This window comes from Loxodonta africana, chromosome 10 (assembly GCF_030014295.1).
Source record: "Loxodonta africana isolate mLoxAfr1 chromosome 10, mLoxAfr1.hap2, whole genome shotgun sequence".
NCBI classification, from domain to species: Eukaryota; Metazoa; Chordata; class Mammalia; order Proboscidea; family Elephantidae; genus Loxodonta; species Loxodonta africana.
In genome coordinates, this window is record NC_087351.1 from 79,079,765 (window position 1) to 79,099,020 (window position 19,256).

Consider the following 19,256-nt stretch of genomic DNA (forward strand, 5'->3'; position numbering starts at 1 on the left):
GAATAAAAAAAAAGAAAAAAAATTTTTTTAAAGTGACATGGTATGGTGGTAATGGTTTACCTTTTGTTTGTTTTTTCTTTTGTATTTTAATTGTGGTATGTGTAAAAAAAAAAAAAAATGTGTCAGGCATCCAGTGAAAATATTTTAGAATGACCAGAAGCTAGAAGTACAAGCTACTAAAAAATAAGATTCAGATTTAAGGGGAAAATTGTGGCTATTTTAGTATATTTAGCCTTACAATCAATCTTCTATTCATTTTTGTGTTTTCGCTGAAAATGCGCTGTAAATCCCACATTCTCATTTAACTAGCTACTATTTCATTATGTCAGTTTTGCAGATATGATCTCTAATTATTGTTATTTCTGAAACTGCAGCAGAATAATTGAGAGGAACATGAATGGCAATGAAAACACCCTAATGCCAAGGAAATCTTACCTAGTTGGTGGCCAGTACCCTGCTGTGGGGGAAAAAAAATGATACAACTACACAATTTTCTGTCTGAAGCAACCTGTATGATTAATGGAGTTAAAGAGCTGCAAACCTTGGCCTTTTTAATTATAATGACTTCGTATAACCATGTGTTAATTAAGATCAGAGAAAATTAATCTATATTGGCACTACAATAGCAATTTTCCAAGCACTACCAGTGACTAAAGATAAAAGCGCATTGTGATTTCACATGGCATCTGATTAAGTTAAATTAGTATTTAAATGGAAGGCTTCCAGGTGACACTGGATAAGATGGTCAGAGTTTTTCTCCAGCCTATCGTAAGGGGGGAAACCCTGCTCGCGTAGTGGTTAAGTGCTACAGCTGCTACTCAAGAGGTCAGCAGTTCGAATCCACCAGGCGCTTCTTGGAAACTCTGTGGGGCAGTTCTACTCTGTCCTGCAGGGTCGCTATGAGTCAGAATCGACTCAATGGCAGTGGGCAGTGGGTATCGTAAGGGGACAAAGGCCTGGCAACATGGTATCACTAAAGAATCAGGAGAAAGAACGAAGGAGTTTGCCTAAAGAAGATTGGTGGAGTTTGAGGCTTTTGTTTGAGAGAACTGAAATATTAAGCCCTGAGTATTGGTCATATTATCAGCCTAAACATCTAAAATGTGCAGATTTGCCTCCAACCTTCCAAGATAACGTTCCATATTTTTTCAATTCAAAGATGTACTTTTTTTCACTTTATAATGTTTTTTAAATCAAAGTACCTCTTAAAACTGATACATAAATTCACATATTTGTGTGTGTGGTGTGTGAGTGTTAAGGACCCTTCTCTAAGTATTTTATAATCTAATAGGTTATGTTCACATTATAAACCAATTCCATCTACACTAGCATCTAGGAGTAACAGTATGAGAATTACTCAGGAGAAATAGGTGCTTTTTCAGCATCATACATCAAAATGAAAGAAAGGAGAATTCCATTTACGAATATTTATCTGCATTAATTTAGTGCCTATTATCTCTGTTGATCCTAACACCTACACTGCAAGGTAGTTCTTATTAGTATATTTTATAGATGAGAAAACTAAAGCATAAGGAGTTCATCTGATTTGAATTTGAACCTTATGTGACTTCCAAGCTCTTCCTACTATACCACAGTTTCATTGAAATATCCTAGCATAAAATAAGCATCTTAAAATTTTCTCCATAGACAAAACAGTAATAGATATTAAATCTCTAAAGGGTGTTTGAATTCAGAGTCATGCAGTTGTAGGTATGTGTAGCTAAGAGTTAATCATTTAAAGTTGTAGTAATGGAAACAAAGCATATGCCTCCCTCTCCTTCATGTAAGATTAACTTAATTGGTACTATTGCGCCCACTTCAGAAAAGAGATCAAAAAGGTTGAAAGAAAAGGTAAACAGTCATTCCCTTCAGACATAAGAATATCATGTCACGCAGCCTCTACCTCAAATGTTCTCAGTGAAAAACAAATTGGAAAATAACATTTGGTGGAAAAAAGAGAATTGTTGTAATTACTTTGTTCCAGTAACCAGTTGCTGGGAAGGCCAATATCTCCAAAGTGTTTTTGTCAAATTCTAGCCAAAGCTGTTGTGATATTTGGCCTACTGTTCAGTCACCATTTAAATTTGTACTTTTTTTTTAATTCTAGGAGGAACGTTTTCTTATCCTCCTATGTCAATATGTATTCAAAGATCCTTTGAGTATATACCTTCTATGTGTCAGATACTGTTTTAGATGCTAAATATCCTAAACTGTTAACTAGATTTCTTTTTTCCCCAGTAATAATAGGCAGTATTATCCTAAGAGAATAATTTGTGATGGTTTTTTGGCTTTGTAGCTACTAAATCCTGAAGATGACCTCTTACCAGGAAAGATTCGAGATAGTAATCGTTCAACCCTCCTAGCAACAATTCAGGAACATGGTTACCCTACAATCAACTTGGGAATTGTGGGAGACAAGTAAGTATTGGATTTTATTTTGAAAAGTTGTCACTGTGCAAATATGAATTTTTGGAGTACTAACTAGGTAGAGTTGCTGCTGCTGAGACAGAAGTATGAAACCATAATTTTCACTTCATCTTATTCTTCAAAAACCAGAGACTTATAGAAGTGTCTATGTCCTTTAGGAATAGACATTCTGTTGGAATGCCTATTACAACAGGAGAAATAGTTTGCTTTCCTGCGTGTGTGTTAAATTTTCAGGGCTTTTTTTTTTTTTTTTTTTTTTTTTGGTAGTGTTGGCTTTATCCTAGTGGAACTAATTGTGATGGTGTTATTCCTGGTCACACCTTTACTTGTTTCAAGAAAGACAGGAAACACATAGATTAGAAGATTAAGAGAATGTCAAAATTAGCACTACCTGATTATTTGAAGTTTAAGTAAAATTGTTTTCTAAGGCATTTATATTGAATTTGATATCCTTATGTTAGACAAGTTTCTCCAGGCTGCACCCACTTATAAGTACAAAGGAGGCACATTGACTATAATTGCCCATCTTGAAAAGCATCTTGCCCCCATCTGCTCAGTTAACGCAGCCCTCTGTTAAATTCCCCAAGTATTTCTATAAATCTCCAGCAGTGTCTCACATGCGATCAAAAGCAAGTCTGCTCTTTCTTGGTATCCCATTACTATACACCACTGCTGTTCTGCCATCTTTCACCAAGCACTAGCTCCAGTTCACTAGCTCACAGCTGCTAACCAAAAGGCTGGCAGTTCAAATCCATCGGCCGCTCCTTGGAAACCCTATGGGGCAGTTCTGTTCTGTCCTACAGGGTCACCGTGAGTCAGAATCAACTACGGCAATGGGCTTTTGGTTAGAGGTTCATCTTCATCAGCCTGATAGAGACATCAGGAGACAAATCTGAGTGATGGATACAATGACATATCAGTCACCCATTATCACCGCCTCTCTTTCCGATGACCACCTTGTCACTTCAGTCTTGTAAGATAATGCCTGGGTCCTTCTTCCCTTAAATGGATGTTTTTGAAGAGCTCTATTTCACAAGATATGCTCTGATACCTGTCAACCTCAGCTTAGGCTCAAACTAGGATCCTTGGACAAAGCACCATGCCAGCAACCTAAAAGGCAGTAGCTATCATATCATCCCACCTTTAACAGTTCTAATTTTTCCTCCTTGTTTTATTTTCTTTCTCTGAGAACATTTGGAGTAAAGACTCTTTGACATATTTTCAAACATCATTCCTTTTAAAATGTTCAACATTTATATTTGCCTGAATGTTTAGCCAACTTAAAGCCCATGCTGATGAAGCCAGTGTCACAAGTTGCCTTGTATCACCCTGCATCAGACTCCCAGGCCCTAGGAAGTGGGTAGAAAGAACCCACTGGAAAAAAAAAAAAAAAAAAAACTGCTTGTTTGAATTTGGACCTGACCAGTAACCGGTCCTTTCATATACACCTCCAACGCCTAAAAACTATCCTGATGCAGACACTGCTTGAAAGAAGGTAAAAATCAACTTTACAGCTTTTAAAAAAGGCACAGAAATCAGCAGAATGGGTCCAAGGGTTTAAAAAGCATAGAGATATGATCTCTAAAGCAAGCAGGCCTGAAGCCCCACAGAACAAACTCACCAGATTCTTCAGTCTTTGTTTCCCACTCAGCCCTGGCTCAGGCCCTGCCTCCAAGTGCAGTAATGAGCTCTAAGCAATATTATAAGGTAAAAGGAGCTTTTTTATCCTTTCTGTCCTAAGCTATGATTATGTCCATTCCCCTTCCTTTCATTGCACTTATGTATATATAAAAAATGATTACTTAGTAGTATACCATATATATGCCATATATATGCTATACATACTTGCCATGACTTTGCCATAAAGGCCAAAACACCACTGTAATGCTCGTATATTAGAATACTAATATTTAATTGTTGGGACTCACACTATTGATTGTGGTAGACATTTTCCAATAAATTGTTGATATTAAGTTTAACTCCAGTATGTGCCTTAAAAACAGCATGAAGAACAAAACTATAACCAGGATGTAGGTTATTCCGAGACTATGCAAGTCTCATGTGTATACCCTTCTCTCTGATAGCAATACCATACATCAAACTGAGAACAATTTTTAAAATATACATTTGATGCAAATCTAGGCTTTCTTAGCCTTAGAGTGCTATATTGAAGAGGCCCAGGGTGAAAGGTTTAGAATGCAGAGGTGGAATGTGGGAGGAAAGAATTTAGAACTGTTCTAATGGAAGTCTGTGCCGGGAGTTTAGCAAGGGAAACAAGGTACGTTTAATCTACAGCCTGTTGGTATTCTGTGAATGTTGCCTCCCTCTTTATTCTTCTCCTTTCTACGTAGCCATTTGCTAATGAAAGCAAATGTTGTTATACAAAAGCCTCTGTGTAAAGCTCTCCAGGGAAACAAGCAGGGTCAGGGGAGAAACCCTACCCTATGTTTAAAGCAAGGAGAGAAATAGCTCAAGAATGTTAATGGCACAGAACCCTTAATCAGCTCTGACACAGTTTTTAAATTCTGCATGATTGTACTTCTCAACTCTTATCCTTATCACCTACCATAATTTTGACAATCAGTTTAAAATAGAAGAGTAAGACTTTGTAACTATTTGGATTGAGCTAGACTGGGATTTACCTTTACTCGTTGCATCTTTTATTTTAAAAGAAGGTAAATATAGTAAATAGTACCCAACCCAAACCCAGTGCCGTCGAGTCGATTCCAACTCATGGCAACCCTATAGGACAGAGTAGAACTGCCCCATAGGGTTTCCAAGGAGCGCCTGGCGGATTCGAACTGTCGACCCTTTGGTTAGCAACCATAGCGCTTAACCACTGCACCACCAGGGTTTCCAGTAAATAGTACAGGTAGGGTGTATCAAATACCTGAGAGTTAACAACTGTATTTGAAAAGCATTCATTTATAAATATTATGTGTATTTTTTAATTGTACTTTAGATGAAGGTTTACAGAACAAACTAGCTTCTCATTAAACAGTTAGTACACGCATTGTTTTATGACATTGGTTAACAACCCCACAGCATGTCAACATTCTCCCTTCTCAACCTCGGGCTCCCTATTACCAGCTTTCCTGTCCTCTCCTGCCTTCTAGTCCTTGCCTCTGGGCTGCTGTGCCCCTTTAGTCTGGTTTTGTTTTATGGGCCTGTCTAATCTTTGGCTAAAGGGTGAGCCTCAGGAGTGACTTCATTACTGAGCTAAAAGGTTGTAGAGAGGCCTGTTATGTGTATTTTAAAATACGTTCCCTAAGACATATTTTCTCACAGTGTGTGAGACACACTTTTATTGGAACAATAAAAGGACAAATTTTGAAACCCAGAGATGTTAAGTAACTTGCCCAGCAATGTTGTTGTTGTTATTAGGTGCCATCAGTCTGTTCTGACTCATAGCAACCCTATGTACAACAGAACAAAACACTGCCCAAGTCCTGCACCATCCTCACAATTGTGGCTATATTTGAGTCCATTGTTGTAGCCACTGTGTCAGTCCATCACACTGAGGGTTCTTCCTCTTTTTCACTAACCCTCTATTTTACCAAGCATAGTGTTCTTCTCCAAGGACTGGTCCTCCCTGATAGCATGGCCAAAGTACATGAGACCAAGTGTCGCCATCCTCACTTCTAATGAGCATTCCGGCTGTTCTCCTTGCAAGACAGATTTGTTCGTTCTTCTGGCAGTCCATGGTATAGTCAATATTCTTCACCAACACCATAATTTAAAGGCTTCAGTTCTTCCTCAGTCTTCCTTGTCCGTTGTTCAGCTTTTGCATGCATATAAGGTGATTGAAAATACCGTGGCATGGGTCAGGCCCACCTCAGTCCTCAAAGTGACAATTTTGCTTTTTAACACTTTAAAGAGCTCTTTTGCAGCAGATTTGCCCAACTGCAATACGTCATTTGATGACTGCCGTTCCCATGGGCATTGAATATGGATCTAAGTAATAATGAAACCCTTGAAAACTTTAATATTTTCACCATTTATCATGATATTGCTTATTGGTCCAGTTGTGAGGATTTTTGTTTTCTTTATGTTGAGGTGTAGTCCGTACTGATATGCAGATGACACAGCCTTGCTTGCTGGAAGGGAAGAGGACTTGGAAGCACTTACTGAAGGCTATAGTCTTGGATCTTTGAGAGGACTTAAATCACCTATTTTAAAAAGCATAGTGAGATGAAAGCCAGCGAAATTTACAGACAAGTTATCCATGGTCAGGAAAATGTTAAACCCTCCTTGGCTAGTGCTGGCAGACATGTTTCAAAAGGCTGTACACAAGTTTCTGTGAAGGGTGATGGGAAAAGTTGGAAACCAACAATGGTGTTGGTTAGACAATATGATGAATAAAATCAAGGTCACTAAATTTTACATGTGAAGAATGTTGAAATGACAAATGTTACATACATATTTACCACAATGAAAAAAAAGGCTGTCCAGAGCAAAAATGTTAAACTTAGAGACAAGGCAGGTTCTGCAGATCAAGTGGCTACGGAAGAATTTTTAAAAATACCTGCTAAGTGTTATATAGGAAAAGGGTTATGTGGAGAGCAGATTTGCAAAGCTGATGAGATTGGCTTGTTTTACAATGATGTTTGTAAATGATCTCCAAAGCCCCTGGCTTTAGATCACTCAAAGACCATGCAATCTTGCTATTGTACACCAATACCATGGGTGACATTAAGTGTAAACTCCTAATGGTGTACAGAGCCCAAAATGCATGAGCACTTAAAGGGGAAAAACCTGAACCATATGCTGGCCTACTGGAGGTGGAATCTAACCCTGTGTTTCCCCTAAGAGCAATGGTTCAGTATCCCCTAATTCAATGTTTACAGTGACTTCACAGAACATAATTACCGTGAATAACGAGAATCGGCTGCAAATGAATAATAAGGCCCTGGGTTGCAGAATACTAGATCTTTATGTCATATAGAAGTGGTGACAAATCACAGGAGGATTTATTAAGTTTACTTTCTGCACCCCTAACTAAAAAAAAAAAAAAAAAAAAAACTACTTCTTATTCACTATAAAATAGACAATTCTCCTTTTTCTGGACAGAAAAGCCCCTTTCCTTTTATAAGCTCTCTCTCTTTACCCTCCCACCCACCCTTACAACTGCTGGAGCATATCATTACATATTCCTCTACTTTATCGCCTACATATTATTCTTCAGTATAAATTATAATATGATTTTTTTCAAACAATCCCTTGTCAGACATTAGATTGTTTCAAATCTGTGTCAGTTGTAAATAAATTATGATCATCTGTGGAACTAAATCTTGGCACATACCCACAGTTGTCTGAGAGTGCTTTTATATTTTTATTTTATTTTATGACCAATTTTTTGGTGCCTACCATGTGCAAAGCACAAAGCTGTGTTGATGATGGGGGTAAAATGATAAATAAAACATAGATCCTACCCTCAACTGCTGGTAAACATGTAAACAAGTTGTTCATAGCTTTATCTTCAGCAATTAGGGTCCAGCACATGGTAGCTGCTCCGTAAATGCCAGGAAGTAACAGAAAGGGAAAGAGGAAAATAGTGGGTATGACCCAAATATGAAACTTGTCAGCCTAGAGATTTCAAATTGGCACAGATTTGTATAATACGAAGCTACTTTTCAGCTCCATCCCATTTCTACCTTGAATATGGAACAGTAGATGTTCTAGTTTTCTTCTTCCCATGTTTGATTCAATAACCTCTTAGCCAACTTTTGTCCTTCTAAGCAGTATGAGCTACTGTTTCCCTGGTGTAGGGGAAGAGTCAAAGACAAACGAGGAAATCTGCATCTGCAGATAAGTATATACATGCAGCCGATTCTCATTATTCATGGATTCTGTATTTGAATATTTGCCTACAGATTAAAATGTATTTGCAACCCCAAAATCAACTCAGAAACCAGTTGCCGTTGAGTCAATTCCAACTCATGTGCCATCCAAGACAGTTGTGGCTAGAACTTAGTAAAGATTTTGGTCATTTGGGTATATATGTGATTCTGTGTTTTTACAATTTTTTTGTCTTTTCCCTCAGTTTTCTGAAACATTTCTTTGAGAAATTGCTCTCTTGTGTAGACTGAATAGAGTAGAAAAAGAATTTGTTCATGTTGGACCAGGGCTGTTTTGTTTCCCACCAGACTGTAGTAAGCTCCAGGAAGACCAGGACAAGGTATGTCTTGTCACCACTATATCCACAGCACTTAGGAGGAGTACCTCCCCTGGATTAGACAACCCTACCATCTTTTCCTGTGTCAACCCCCTCTTTCCATGGAGCCTGGAAACTTCCAACTGTGCAGCTGTCCAAAAGAATCTTACAGGGCCCCCTAGAAGTGAGTTGAAAAATCTTGGCCATAGGAACAAGCCATAAAGTATGGTGCTGACAGCAGGATTGTGTTAGCAACTGAGACACACATCACAAAAAAAAAAAAAAAAATGCACTGGGTGTCTGGAGTGATTCTTTTATATTTCTGAAGAAAAAGATCTTAGGGGGAATAATTCCAAATGGACTTAGGAGGCTTTTAATTTAGAAAGTCAGGGAGCTGCTCCTTCAAGCTTAAATAGATGATCTTACACATTTACTTCTTGAATATGACAAGCAATAGTCGTGATCCAAATACACAAAATCCACTAGGGGAAATTTTTAAAATAAATTTCAACATTAATTGAATTCATATCATTCCTAAGACTGGTTTTAACTATTGAGCTGTTTATATTGCTACATCAACTTTAAGACAGCTCAGTAATATAGCATTCAAACTACTCACTTGGACCCTCTAGCCTTTCAAAGCGTGAAAGGCTGAGAAATTCCCATAATTAAGAAAAGGGTTCCCCCTTCTGGAAAATTGCCATCACAGAAGCCTGCCCCACTCGAATCATGCTGGGCTCGCTTGGCTTTGTCATAGGTTGGTGTTTTGGATTTGAATTGCCTGCTCCTGCTGCTGCCAATTTGCAAAGCTGCCTCTTCACATTAAGGCATGAAGCAGAAGAGGAACAAGCACTGAGATAGCAAATTGGCTTCTTATGAAACTGGCACATTGCGCTGAAATTATCAAGATAGACTTAACAGTACAGTGATTATTTGGCCAAAGCTCAGTGCCTTACGTCTTCCAATTTGTGAACCAAATACATCCTAGCTTCCTTGTGCTTACCTAATGTTCTTAAAGTAGGAATTTCTCATCATCAGGGAGAATATAAATCTGAACATAACTGGTTCTTACCATCTTTATAAACTGCTTGCTTCCCTTATGAAAAAACCCTTTTCTGCTCAAAATGCAGTTTTAATTTCTGAGTCAACATAGCTGATTTGTTTTCTGATCATACATCAGCAGAAGTTTCTCATTTTCTATTGGCTAACCAATAATATTCTTTCTACCTTAGCAAACATATGGTTAATAACAAGAGATTCTCTCCACCCTGGGTGAGAGGCTTATCTACTGCCAATTACAATTTTCTTTCTTAATCTTCACTAGTTGCTATTACAGTTGGTGTACTGTTTCTTCTAAGAATAACCTCCAAGTATTACTGTACCTTTAGAAATTTCTTATACTAACCCTACAAAAAGTAATATCTTCCAGAAAACCTTTTCTAATTATCCCAAACGACTTCTAATCATTCTGTCCCACTCGGCGTTTATATCATTTCCTACTATATGTATTTTTATTTTAATTAATATATTTAAATTCCATCAGCGATACTAATTTTATTGCTTATTTCACTCATTTTTCTAAATTTTTTTCATATATTTTCTTCACTAGCTTGTAAATTTAAAGGCAGAGATATACTTTATTTCTTTATATGACTCCATAGTGCCAGAACCTCAGGTGGACTGAAGAAGGACTAAATTATGGCTACATGTAGTATGTAATTTGATTCTATAAAACCAAACCAAACCCATTGTCATCAAGTAGATTTTGACTCATAGCAACCCTATTGGTCAGAGTAGAACTGCCCCACAGGGTTTCCAGGGAGCAGCTGGTGGGTTTGAATTGCCAACCTTTTGCTTATAGCCAAACTCTTAACCACTGCGCTACCAGAGCTCTGTACATACCCAGAAAATATCTGTAGTTGGGGAATTTATCCTTGACCTCTGGAGAAACTAGTATATGATTGTGTATTTCTCAAACTATTTTTTATCTGCTACTCTTCTTTCATCTCCAAATCATAGAACTTTTTCTCACTATTCCACCGTCATCTTCACTCATCTTAAGATGATGCAGCTCACAGTTGGCGTAACAGATGATACAGGAAACTAATTAGTGGCTGTTGTCCGTCTGTGTGTTTATATTAAATATTTTAAAATAAAACTACATTTGCATTCTGATGCTCTGTCTGAAATCCGTAAGATATAAACTAGGGTAAAGGCTTGGTTTTGGTTTTGAATTTTAGAGCAAGCTTCATGCTCAAGCAAAAAGAACTTTATGCCAGAATCAGGGTTATAGTAACTTAAGAGAGATGCAGATTTTAAAAAACAAAAGAATCTGAACTTAAAATGGGCCTTTAAAGCAATCAGATTAAAATCGAAAAAGATACAATATTCAGAACATATACCATCTACATATAGTCTTCCTTCACAGAACCTGATTTGTACATAGTTTTCAAGAAAGCCACCTTCATTCTGACAGGTTTATTTTCAGATATGCCTCTCCATTCTCCTTTCTCTCTCTCTCTCTCTGTTAAGTTTAAGCTTTTTTGACATCTGATTAAATTAGAACTCTAATTACAGTATTATTGTTATTGGTAACCATCTCCCCAATTGAAGGTGAATGTCATGGCGTTAGGAAGAAAGGGTGTTTTTTTTTTCACTCAAGTCAAATAGTCAAATATCTCTGCTGCTTAAAAATTGAGAGGAAGAAGAGTATGGTCAACAAGATGAGTACCTTATTGCAATCCTGGAGTCAGCTTCTCAATCTGTGCTTTAGTCTATATGTAAACAGAAAACAGTCATTGTGTTTATGTAACTTTCAGTGTTTCCATAGACTCAGTATATCTTAGTATCTAAAAGAACATGTGAAGTTAGTTGCTCCAGTCTTTCCACCCAGTGGAGGTGTTGAGGAGAATCTCTACCAGTGAGCCGTAAGAGTTTTGTTTGAACACTTTCAGTGAGAAAGATCTTATTGCCTCATAAGGCATAACTTTCTGTTGTTGGATGGCGGTTATTGTAAGGATATTTTTCCAGTACACTGAGCTAAAGTCCACCTCCCTGTTCCTTCCATCCATCAGTCCTAGTTCTACCCTCTATGTTAAGTGTCTTCTTCTTCATCCCCAACAATATTATTTGCCCATAATATCATTATAGTTTAATAATTAAACACCATTCATTCCCAAAGCTACTATGGAAAGATTGAGTTGAGGCCAGGATTCATTCAGTTCATTTATTGAGTAACTGTAACGTGCAGGGATTTGCCAGGGCAATCATGAGGCCTAGGCGAATTAAGACCCTGTGCCGTGAGACACTCGTATGTTGTTGTATCATCTTTGTAAGTTTACCTTTTATCATGATTTGTTGCATCTCTTTATCCTTTTTGGTTCTTTTAACTTTAAATTCCAATTTGACTTAATGTGCCGTTATGCTTTCTTGCTTGTTTACATTTGCCAGGTGTCTATTTTGTCCTACCCTTTATTTTCAACCTTTCATCCCTTTAAGTGTACCCCTTGTAAATAACATTAAAATGGGATTTGTTTTTTTAGCTCAATCTTACATCTGACTATAAAGAGGGAAATAGCCTATTCACATTTAACATAACTAAATGATTGTCTTGATTTTTTTCTTCCACCTTACTTTGTTTACTATCTGTACAACTTTGTTATTTTTTCCTTTTTCTTTTCCCTGTTGTTGGTTTGATCCAGGTACTACTTGTTCCCTTTTGTCCCCTCATTATTTTGGGAAAGTTATGTTGTATTTTACCATTCCCCTCAGGCTTTAATTTCAATGTCTGATACTCATAATTAAATAAACATTTCTCTACAGTATTTTTTTAAAAAGTGCTAACTATATCTCTCCAATGAGACACTCCTATTTCTCCCATACTCCCCTACACCAGTAACATGAGACTGTTAGAATACTTTTGCTTCCCCACCTCCTTCCTCCCGCTCCACTGAGACAGTGGTTTTAGTTCTGGACAGTTATTAAGGGTTTTTATAGTATGTCTCTACTATTTTGAGAATCCATGTTTAGTTCATATAATTTCTTACTTTATTCAGTCATTATCCATTTAGATTTAGCTATATTTTTATAAATAAATGTGTGTGTGTTTCAATACTATTTCCTCTCCTCTGCATCTTCTTCAATCTTGAGGTCTCTGTTCTGATTCATTTGTTCATTGAGAGTCTTTTTTCCAATACATTCCTTGGTGAATTATTATCAGACTCTTTGCATTTTTACAAATATCATTCTTTCATCCTGATAGGTAAACACTGTCTGACTAGATATAGGACTTGAGCATTGCTGGTTGATAATAATCTACTGTTTTCTAGTTTCTGGTATTGTAGGTGAGAACTCCAAAGCCAGTATTCTTTTTCCTTTGTTAGTAACCCAATCTTTCTGTCTGACAGCTTCTAAGATTTTCTCTTTGTTCTTGAAATTCCAAAATGTTACCAGGATATGCTTAAATGTGTGTGTGTGTGTGTGTGTGTGTGTGTGTGTGTGTGTGTGTGTTTAATCAGTCTTAGCTGGAGCTCAGTAAACCTTTTCATCTTCAAGCTTGAGTATTTTCAAATAAATGAAATTTCCCTCTATTTCCCACCTCCATTCTGTTCCTTTTTCTCCATACAGAATTCCTATTGGTAATATGTTAGTCTCTTAATCTGTTCTTCAAGTTTCTTATTACATCCTGTGCAACATCTATCTCTTTGTGTTTTTTTACTGTGCTTTTAGGTATTTTACCACTTGATCTCCCAGGTCACTAAGTTAATTTCAACAGTGAGTGACTACTAAGGCTGGGAAAATCCAAATCTTTACAACTAAGCGGTCCAGGAAGCAGAGAGGCTTTTTTTTTTTTTTGGTACTCCCCTAAAGGACTAGCAGTTTGTCAGCGATGTTTCGCCAATTCAGGAGTTGAGAGTTCTGTGCCTTTTACCACTTGTGAACCTTTTTCCCACTACAATTCCATTCCCATCAGGTCCAAGGGACCCTAGCAACTTCCTGAGCCCTAAGGGTAAATAGAAGTCTCAGTACACCAAGGAAAATACCAACAATGTAAGGAGCCAGCGTCCCTGAGTGGTGTGAACCGTTGGAGGTTGAAGTCCACCCAGAAGCACCTTGGAAGAAAAGCCTGGAGATCTACATTTAAAAAAATCAACCATTGAAAACCCTATGGAGTACAGTTCTACTCTGACACACATGGGGTTGCCATGAGTTGGAACTGACTCCACAGCAACTAGTTTGATTTTGACTTTAAGGAACAACCAGAGAGTGGAAAAATAAGCACAACATTAAGGACAGCTCCTGGTAAAACAGAACTGCTGGAGGAAAGAGATAATTTTTACAACATCAAAGTAGACTTCTGGTTTAACTTAAAAATGATACCTTTGTGCATGAACTAGGTCCCAACCAACCTCAAGTGCTTAGAATCAGTGAATGTTAGAGATGGAAGGGACCTAGTGCAAATGTTCCCGTTTTACAAATAAGGAAAATGAGACCCAGAAAATGATGTTAGTTTTTCAGGGTCATTATTTATCAGTAGAGACAAAACTGGATTCTAAGACCTTATGACACCCAGGCTTTCAATTAATGGCTCTCTTCTCTCTGAGTCAGAATCAACTTGAGGGCAATGGGTTTTGTTTTGTTTTTCTGTCACCTAGGACTTACATTCTCAGCATTTAGAACTAAACCAACCTTGTTACAGAATATTTTCATATAATAATGGTGCTTTAAGAGAACAATGAGTACTTAATAATTCAAGCTAAAATGAAAGTATTAGTAAATCAAGCTGATGTAGTAGTAGAATTTTCTTTAAAGAAATGATTAATTACTATCCAAATGTAATTAAAACTACACTTGTTAATGAAGGAAGAATTAAATGACATCACAATATCCTTTTAAAATGTCATTCTTTGAGAAAAGGAAAACTACTGGTGTACACCCAGAAAGCTTAATTTACTTAACCCAACAGCCACCCTACTGACAATGGTAAGAAAATATTTTGAAAATAAATTTAAGTTGGATTTTTTTATCATTATTATTTGCCGTGGATTTTTGTAGTTAGATAAATAAATGGTCAATAGCCTTTATCTGAAGGTGTAATATCACTATATTCACAAGTTGTTAGTGAAGCCACTTGGAGTAGAGCACAGACCAGACACTGTTCTAATGGTGAGGTCAACAGGCATTTGTTACTTGCAAAAGAAACAGAACAGGATGAGTAGAACAGCATACATCATCATCAGCCTAGGTTTCCTAAAGTTAGACTCCCGTCCACAGGATGATGTTAAATCGCATCCAAGCATGCCCATGTTCACATCTTAGGAGGAGAACACCTGAAGTCCCTGTCTCCCAGGATTAAATACTAACTGCATAAGCGATGTCTGCACGCCAGATAGCATGTACAGAAAACAGGTAGGGGAAAGAGTAATAAAAGGGAGCAATAAAAGATAAAAGGGGGTAATAAAAGTAGAAGTCCTCCCGTAGGCAATGGACATCATTTATTGCCCCTGTTCAGTTCTATCCTAGATTTACTGGAACAGCCTTTCCTCCTTTACCCCACTAAGATAGCTTAACAGAGTTCTGCGTTTCTTCAGAGGGCAATCATCTCCCCTAAGGCGCAGATTTTACTTGATGTCCATTAGTAGCTGTTATGCCCATAGTAGCTAGGGAGATGGTGAGAGGAATATAGCATACTTGTGCACCCAGCAGGTGTACAATATGCAATGGGATGGATCTGAAGTAATATGAGATAATATTGTTGTTGTCATATGTCGTTGAGTCAATTTCAACTCAGTGACCCTATATGACAGAGTAGAACTGCCCGATAGGGCTTCCTACGCTACAGTCTTTATGGGAGCAGAACACCAGGCCTTTTCTTCCACAGAGCAGCTGGTGGGTTCAAACTGCCAGCCTTTCAGTTAGCAGCCAGGCACTAAACCATTGCGCCACCAGAGGATAATATTAGCATTTGTCAAATGAGAGAAATAGATATATGGGTGTTTTTTATATTGTTATCTTATGTTGGAAATATTTTATAATTAAAAATATAAACTGAATCATACAAAAGAAAGCAAATTTATGACTTGTGAACAAGTCCTCAAGTTGTGTTTAATCAGAATCTTAGTTTCCATCTAAATATAGGATTCAGAATTATGTTTGTTTTATTCCCGGGACTACACGAACACGTCCACACAATCAGTCTTCTGTTGATTATCCCAGACATCCCTACCTGCTCCTTTAGCATCATCTGTTTGTGATGTTCTTACACAAGGGTCCATTCTCATGAGACTTTTCCTTGTACGGCATGTCATATACTTGAAAAAATTCAACCATCTCTTCTAATTGGGCAGTGGGATGGAATAAACACTTAACAAAGTACCAGAGATCCTGGTTCTGCCACTTTTCTGTCTACCCTTCAACATGCTACTTTGACTCTTGTCACTTTTCTGTAAAAATGGCATAATAATATCCATTCAGCTTACCTCACAGATTTATTGTGGAGATACAGCATGCAGTATAAATGAAGTTACAGATCCTCTGACTATTATCACACATTGGTACTTGTCCCTCTTGTAAGCCATGATCTATTACCAGATTCTGGACACCAGAAGTACATGACATAGAATCAGATTTAAGGGCAAAGGGAGAGGGAAAGGGCAGGACCTGAGTAATGGACCCAGCTGTGATACTGGACAAGATGACCTCCAAAAGCATTTCCACCTTTGAGATGTGATGATTTTGTGAATCCATATACTACAGAGTGGAAAGCAACATTGAGCATGTTCTTTGAAACACGATAAATTATAGTAAGAATTTGGGACAAAACCCCTTTTAGTTTATTTCTGCAAATTAAAAAATGTTATGTGAGGGGTTGGTGACTCTGCAGTTTTGCAAAATGGAAGAAAACCTTTCACTGGTAATATCAGAACAATTAATAATAATAAAAAAATCACTGGGTATATTTATTTGTAACCATCAGCTAATCTGTCCCAGGGCCTTTCTCCACTTTCAGAAATTTATATCATGATGATGTGTACACCATTCCTGCTTTGCTGCCAATGGCTTTAGGATAATCCCAACGCCAATAGAGTCAATATTATAGAGTCAATAAATGTTATAAATTGTATATTGTAAAGTTGGTAAGATTAGCATCGTACTAGCAGAAAATTGTGTTTTGCTGATAATATTCATTATCCATTTACTTGAACCATGTTCCACGTGGTTCTCTTTGTGATATTTTCCCATTTACTCCATAATTCAACCATTTGGCCTACCTTGATAATAGTGTGACCCAGCAGGATCTTGTAGTATTTCAACACAACAGAATTATTTTCAATCTTTTTCCATAAAGCCAAATGAAAAAATTGATGAGAAATCTGTTCAAAATACTTAGTTCTAAAATACTTTAAATATACTCACTATTGAATATAATTCTTCTAACATGTTTGCCCAGCCAGTTTAACCTCAAAAATCTAAATATATATTAGTTTGTTTGTTTGTTTGCTTTGTTTTGTTTTGTTTTTTTATCTTACACATAGATCCTACCTTCACTGAATACCCAGGTAGCTTTTTTTGCATGCATAAAGCAATTAACTGAATGACTTTAAGGAGTCCCTGTGTTGGTTGGCTGAACCTCATGTGAGCCATTTTTCAAACTTTGACTTTTGTACCTCCTCCTCGGGAACTCACTCTCCAGAACGAGAGCAACCCCCAGTGCACTCATGGAGAGTCCAGTATGTAAGGAGGAGGCGAATTCTACCCAGGTCCAGTGAGAGAACCTAATAGCAGATGGGACTATTCAGGCTACAGCCAGGTTTGGCTTGCTGTTGCACCATTCGGGCTTTTCACATGCAGCTCTGTGAATGTATTTGAGCCCCCAGTTTTTTATTTTCTTTTGTGTTAGTCATAGGTAGTCTCCTGGATAAGAACTCAGAGCATGCCAAAGTTGGACTTAAGCCAGGGTTTAGGTTGTTTGTATGGTGAACTTCTGTCAGTGCAACAGTAGAAATAATAACAACTAACCTGTCTTGAAAACTTTGCACCACGTATTGTTCCAAGTCTTTTTTATGTATCATGTCAACCTTATTACCCCTGCTTTATAGACGGAAAACTGAAGCAAAGAGAAGTTAAGCTACTTGCCCAAAGTTATATATCTAGAAAGTAGTGGAGCCAGGATTTAAATTCAGGCGATCTGACTACAGAGCTCACACTGTTAAATTTATCTCTGCCTCCCAACTAGCTTATCTCTTGTAGAGCCTGTGAAGATAGCAACTATGGTAGATCTCAAATTCCTCTTTTTTACCCTGAATAAAAAGTGAAATGATGTCCTAGTCACAAATTATGCCATCTGGAGTCTCTACCATTCCTTGTTTTTCCTCTCTCATCGAGTAGTACATTAAAGTAAAGGGACATAAATAAACCTCACTACAATGAGAGATTTGGGAGAATGTATTCTGTCTTATTGAGGAATCATTTGATTTCAAGTTAATAACCTACTGCAGCTAGCTTAAGCAGAGAAGGCGATTTGGGGCTAATGCAGGATTATTTCATTCAACCGAAGAGCAAGAGTACAGCTGGGCCTCAAAAAGGATTAAAAAACAGGAGCTAGAAAATTAGAAGCCAGGATTATTCCCTTTTTAGATGTCCGTGTTAGATGCCCATAGGGGAGAAACGGAAAAGAGAAGTTAGGCAGTGGCACAGTGTTTAAGTGCTACAGCCGCTAACCGAAAGGTCGGCTGTTTGAATCCACCAGCCAGTTTCCATAGTGGCAATACTATGGGGCAGTTCTACTCTCTTCTGTAGGGTTGCCCTGGGTCGGAATCAACTCAGTGGCAATTGGCTTGGCTTGGTTTGGCCCTATAGAGTAGGAAGCTCTCAGGAAATGAGGATGTGGGCAAGACAGATATTCCTCAAATGCACGTTTTCTGAACTTCATCAATTGAAGGGAAATGCAAGTGCCCAGTAGCTTTGCATGAATGTAAAGTGCTAACAAAACAGTCCATTTCAGCTCTTCCATGCCATCCTGTCCCTCCATAAGCCCTGATCCCTGATATTTTGTTTTTTCTCATTTAGTCATTCTCAAGTTAGATCTTTGGAGACCTTCTTATCCCTCTGGCCTGTCCAAAATATAAGACCCTTGCTTTCAGTTCATCTCTTCTTCCCAGGGTTTTGACCTGTACAATTATGTAGAGTGACCAACTGCCCTGATTTGCCCAGGATTTTCTAGGACGTGTGACTTTCAATACTAAAACCCAGACGTTGCCAGGCGAACCGGGGTGGTTGGATACACTACCAACACCTTACGGTTTCCCCTCATTATACTGCCCTGTTAGATAAAAGGAAACCCTGATGGGGTAGTGGTTAAGTGCTATGGCTGCTAACCAAGAGGTCAGCATTTTGAATCCACCAGGTGCTCCTTGGAAACTATCAGGCAGTTCTACTTTGTCCTATAGGGTCGCTATGAGTCGGAATCGACTCGATGGCAGTGGGTTTGGTTTTTTTGGTTACTAGATAAAAAGCCTGGTGAAAGCACCAGTAACCACTGCTTCAGCACTTACGAGGTTCTTTCTCTGCAGTAAGAGTTATGCTTCTGGTGGGCAGGGACCTTTTAGATTCCCACTTTATACAGAAGATAGTGTTTTACTCATGTTAATGCCCACTCAGGAAATAAGGTAGTTGA

General features: G+C 37.9%; 1 protein-coding gene across 6 annotated transcripts in view; it reads left to right on the plus strand.

The window, feature by feature from the left end:
• GPHN (gephyrin) overlaps window positions 1-19,256 on the plus strand; it is a 570,865-nt gene that overhangs the window by 512,619 nt on the left and 38,990 nt on the right. For all 6 annotated transcript variants that reach the window (XM_064292607.1, XM_064292612.1, XM_064292608.1 and 3 more), the window contains one exon: window positions 2,297-2,418. In XM_064292607.1, coding sequence (XP_064148677.1) covers window positions 2,297-2,418 — 122 coding nt within the window. The remainder of the gene's footprint in view (window positions 1-2,296; window positions 2,419-19,256) is intronic.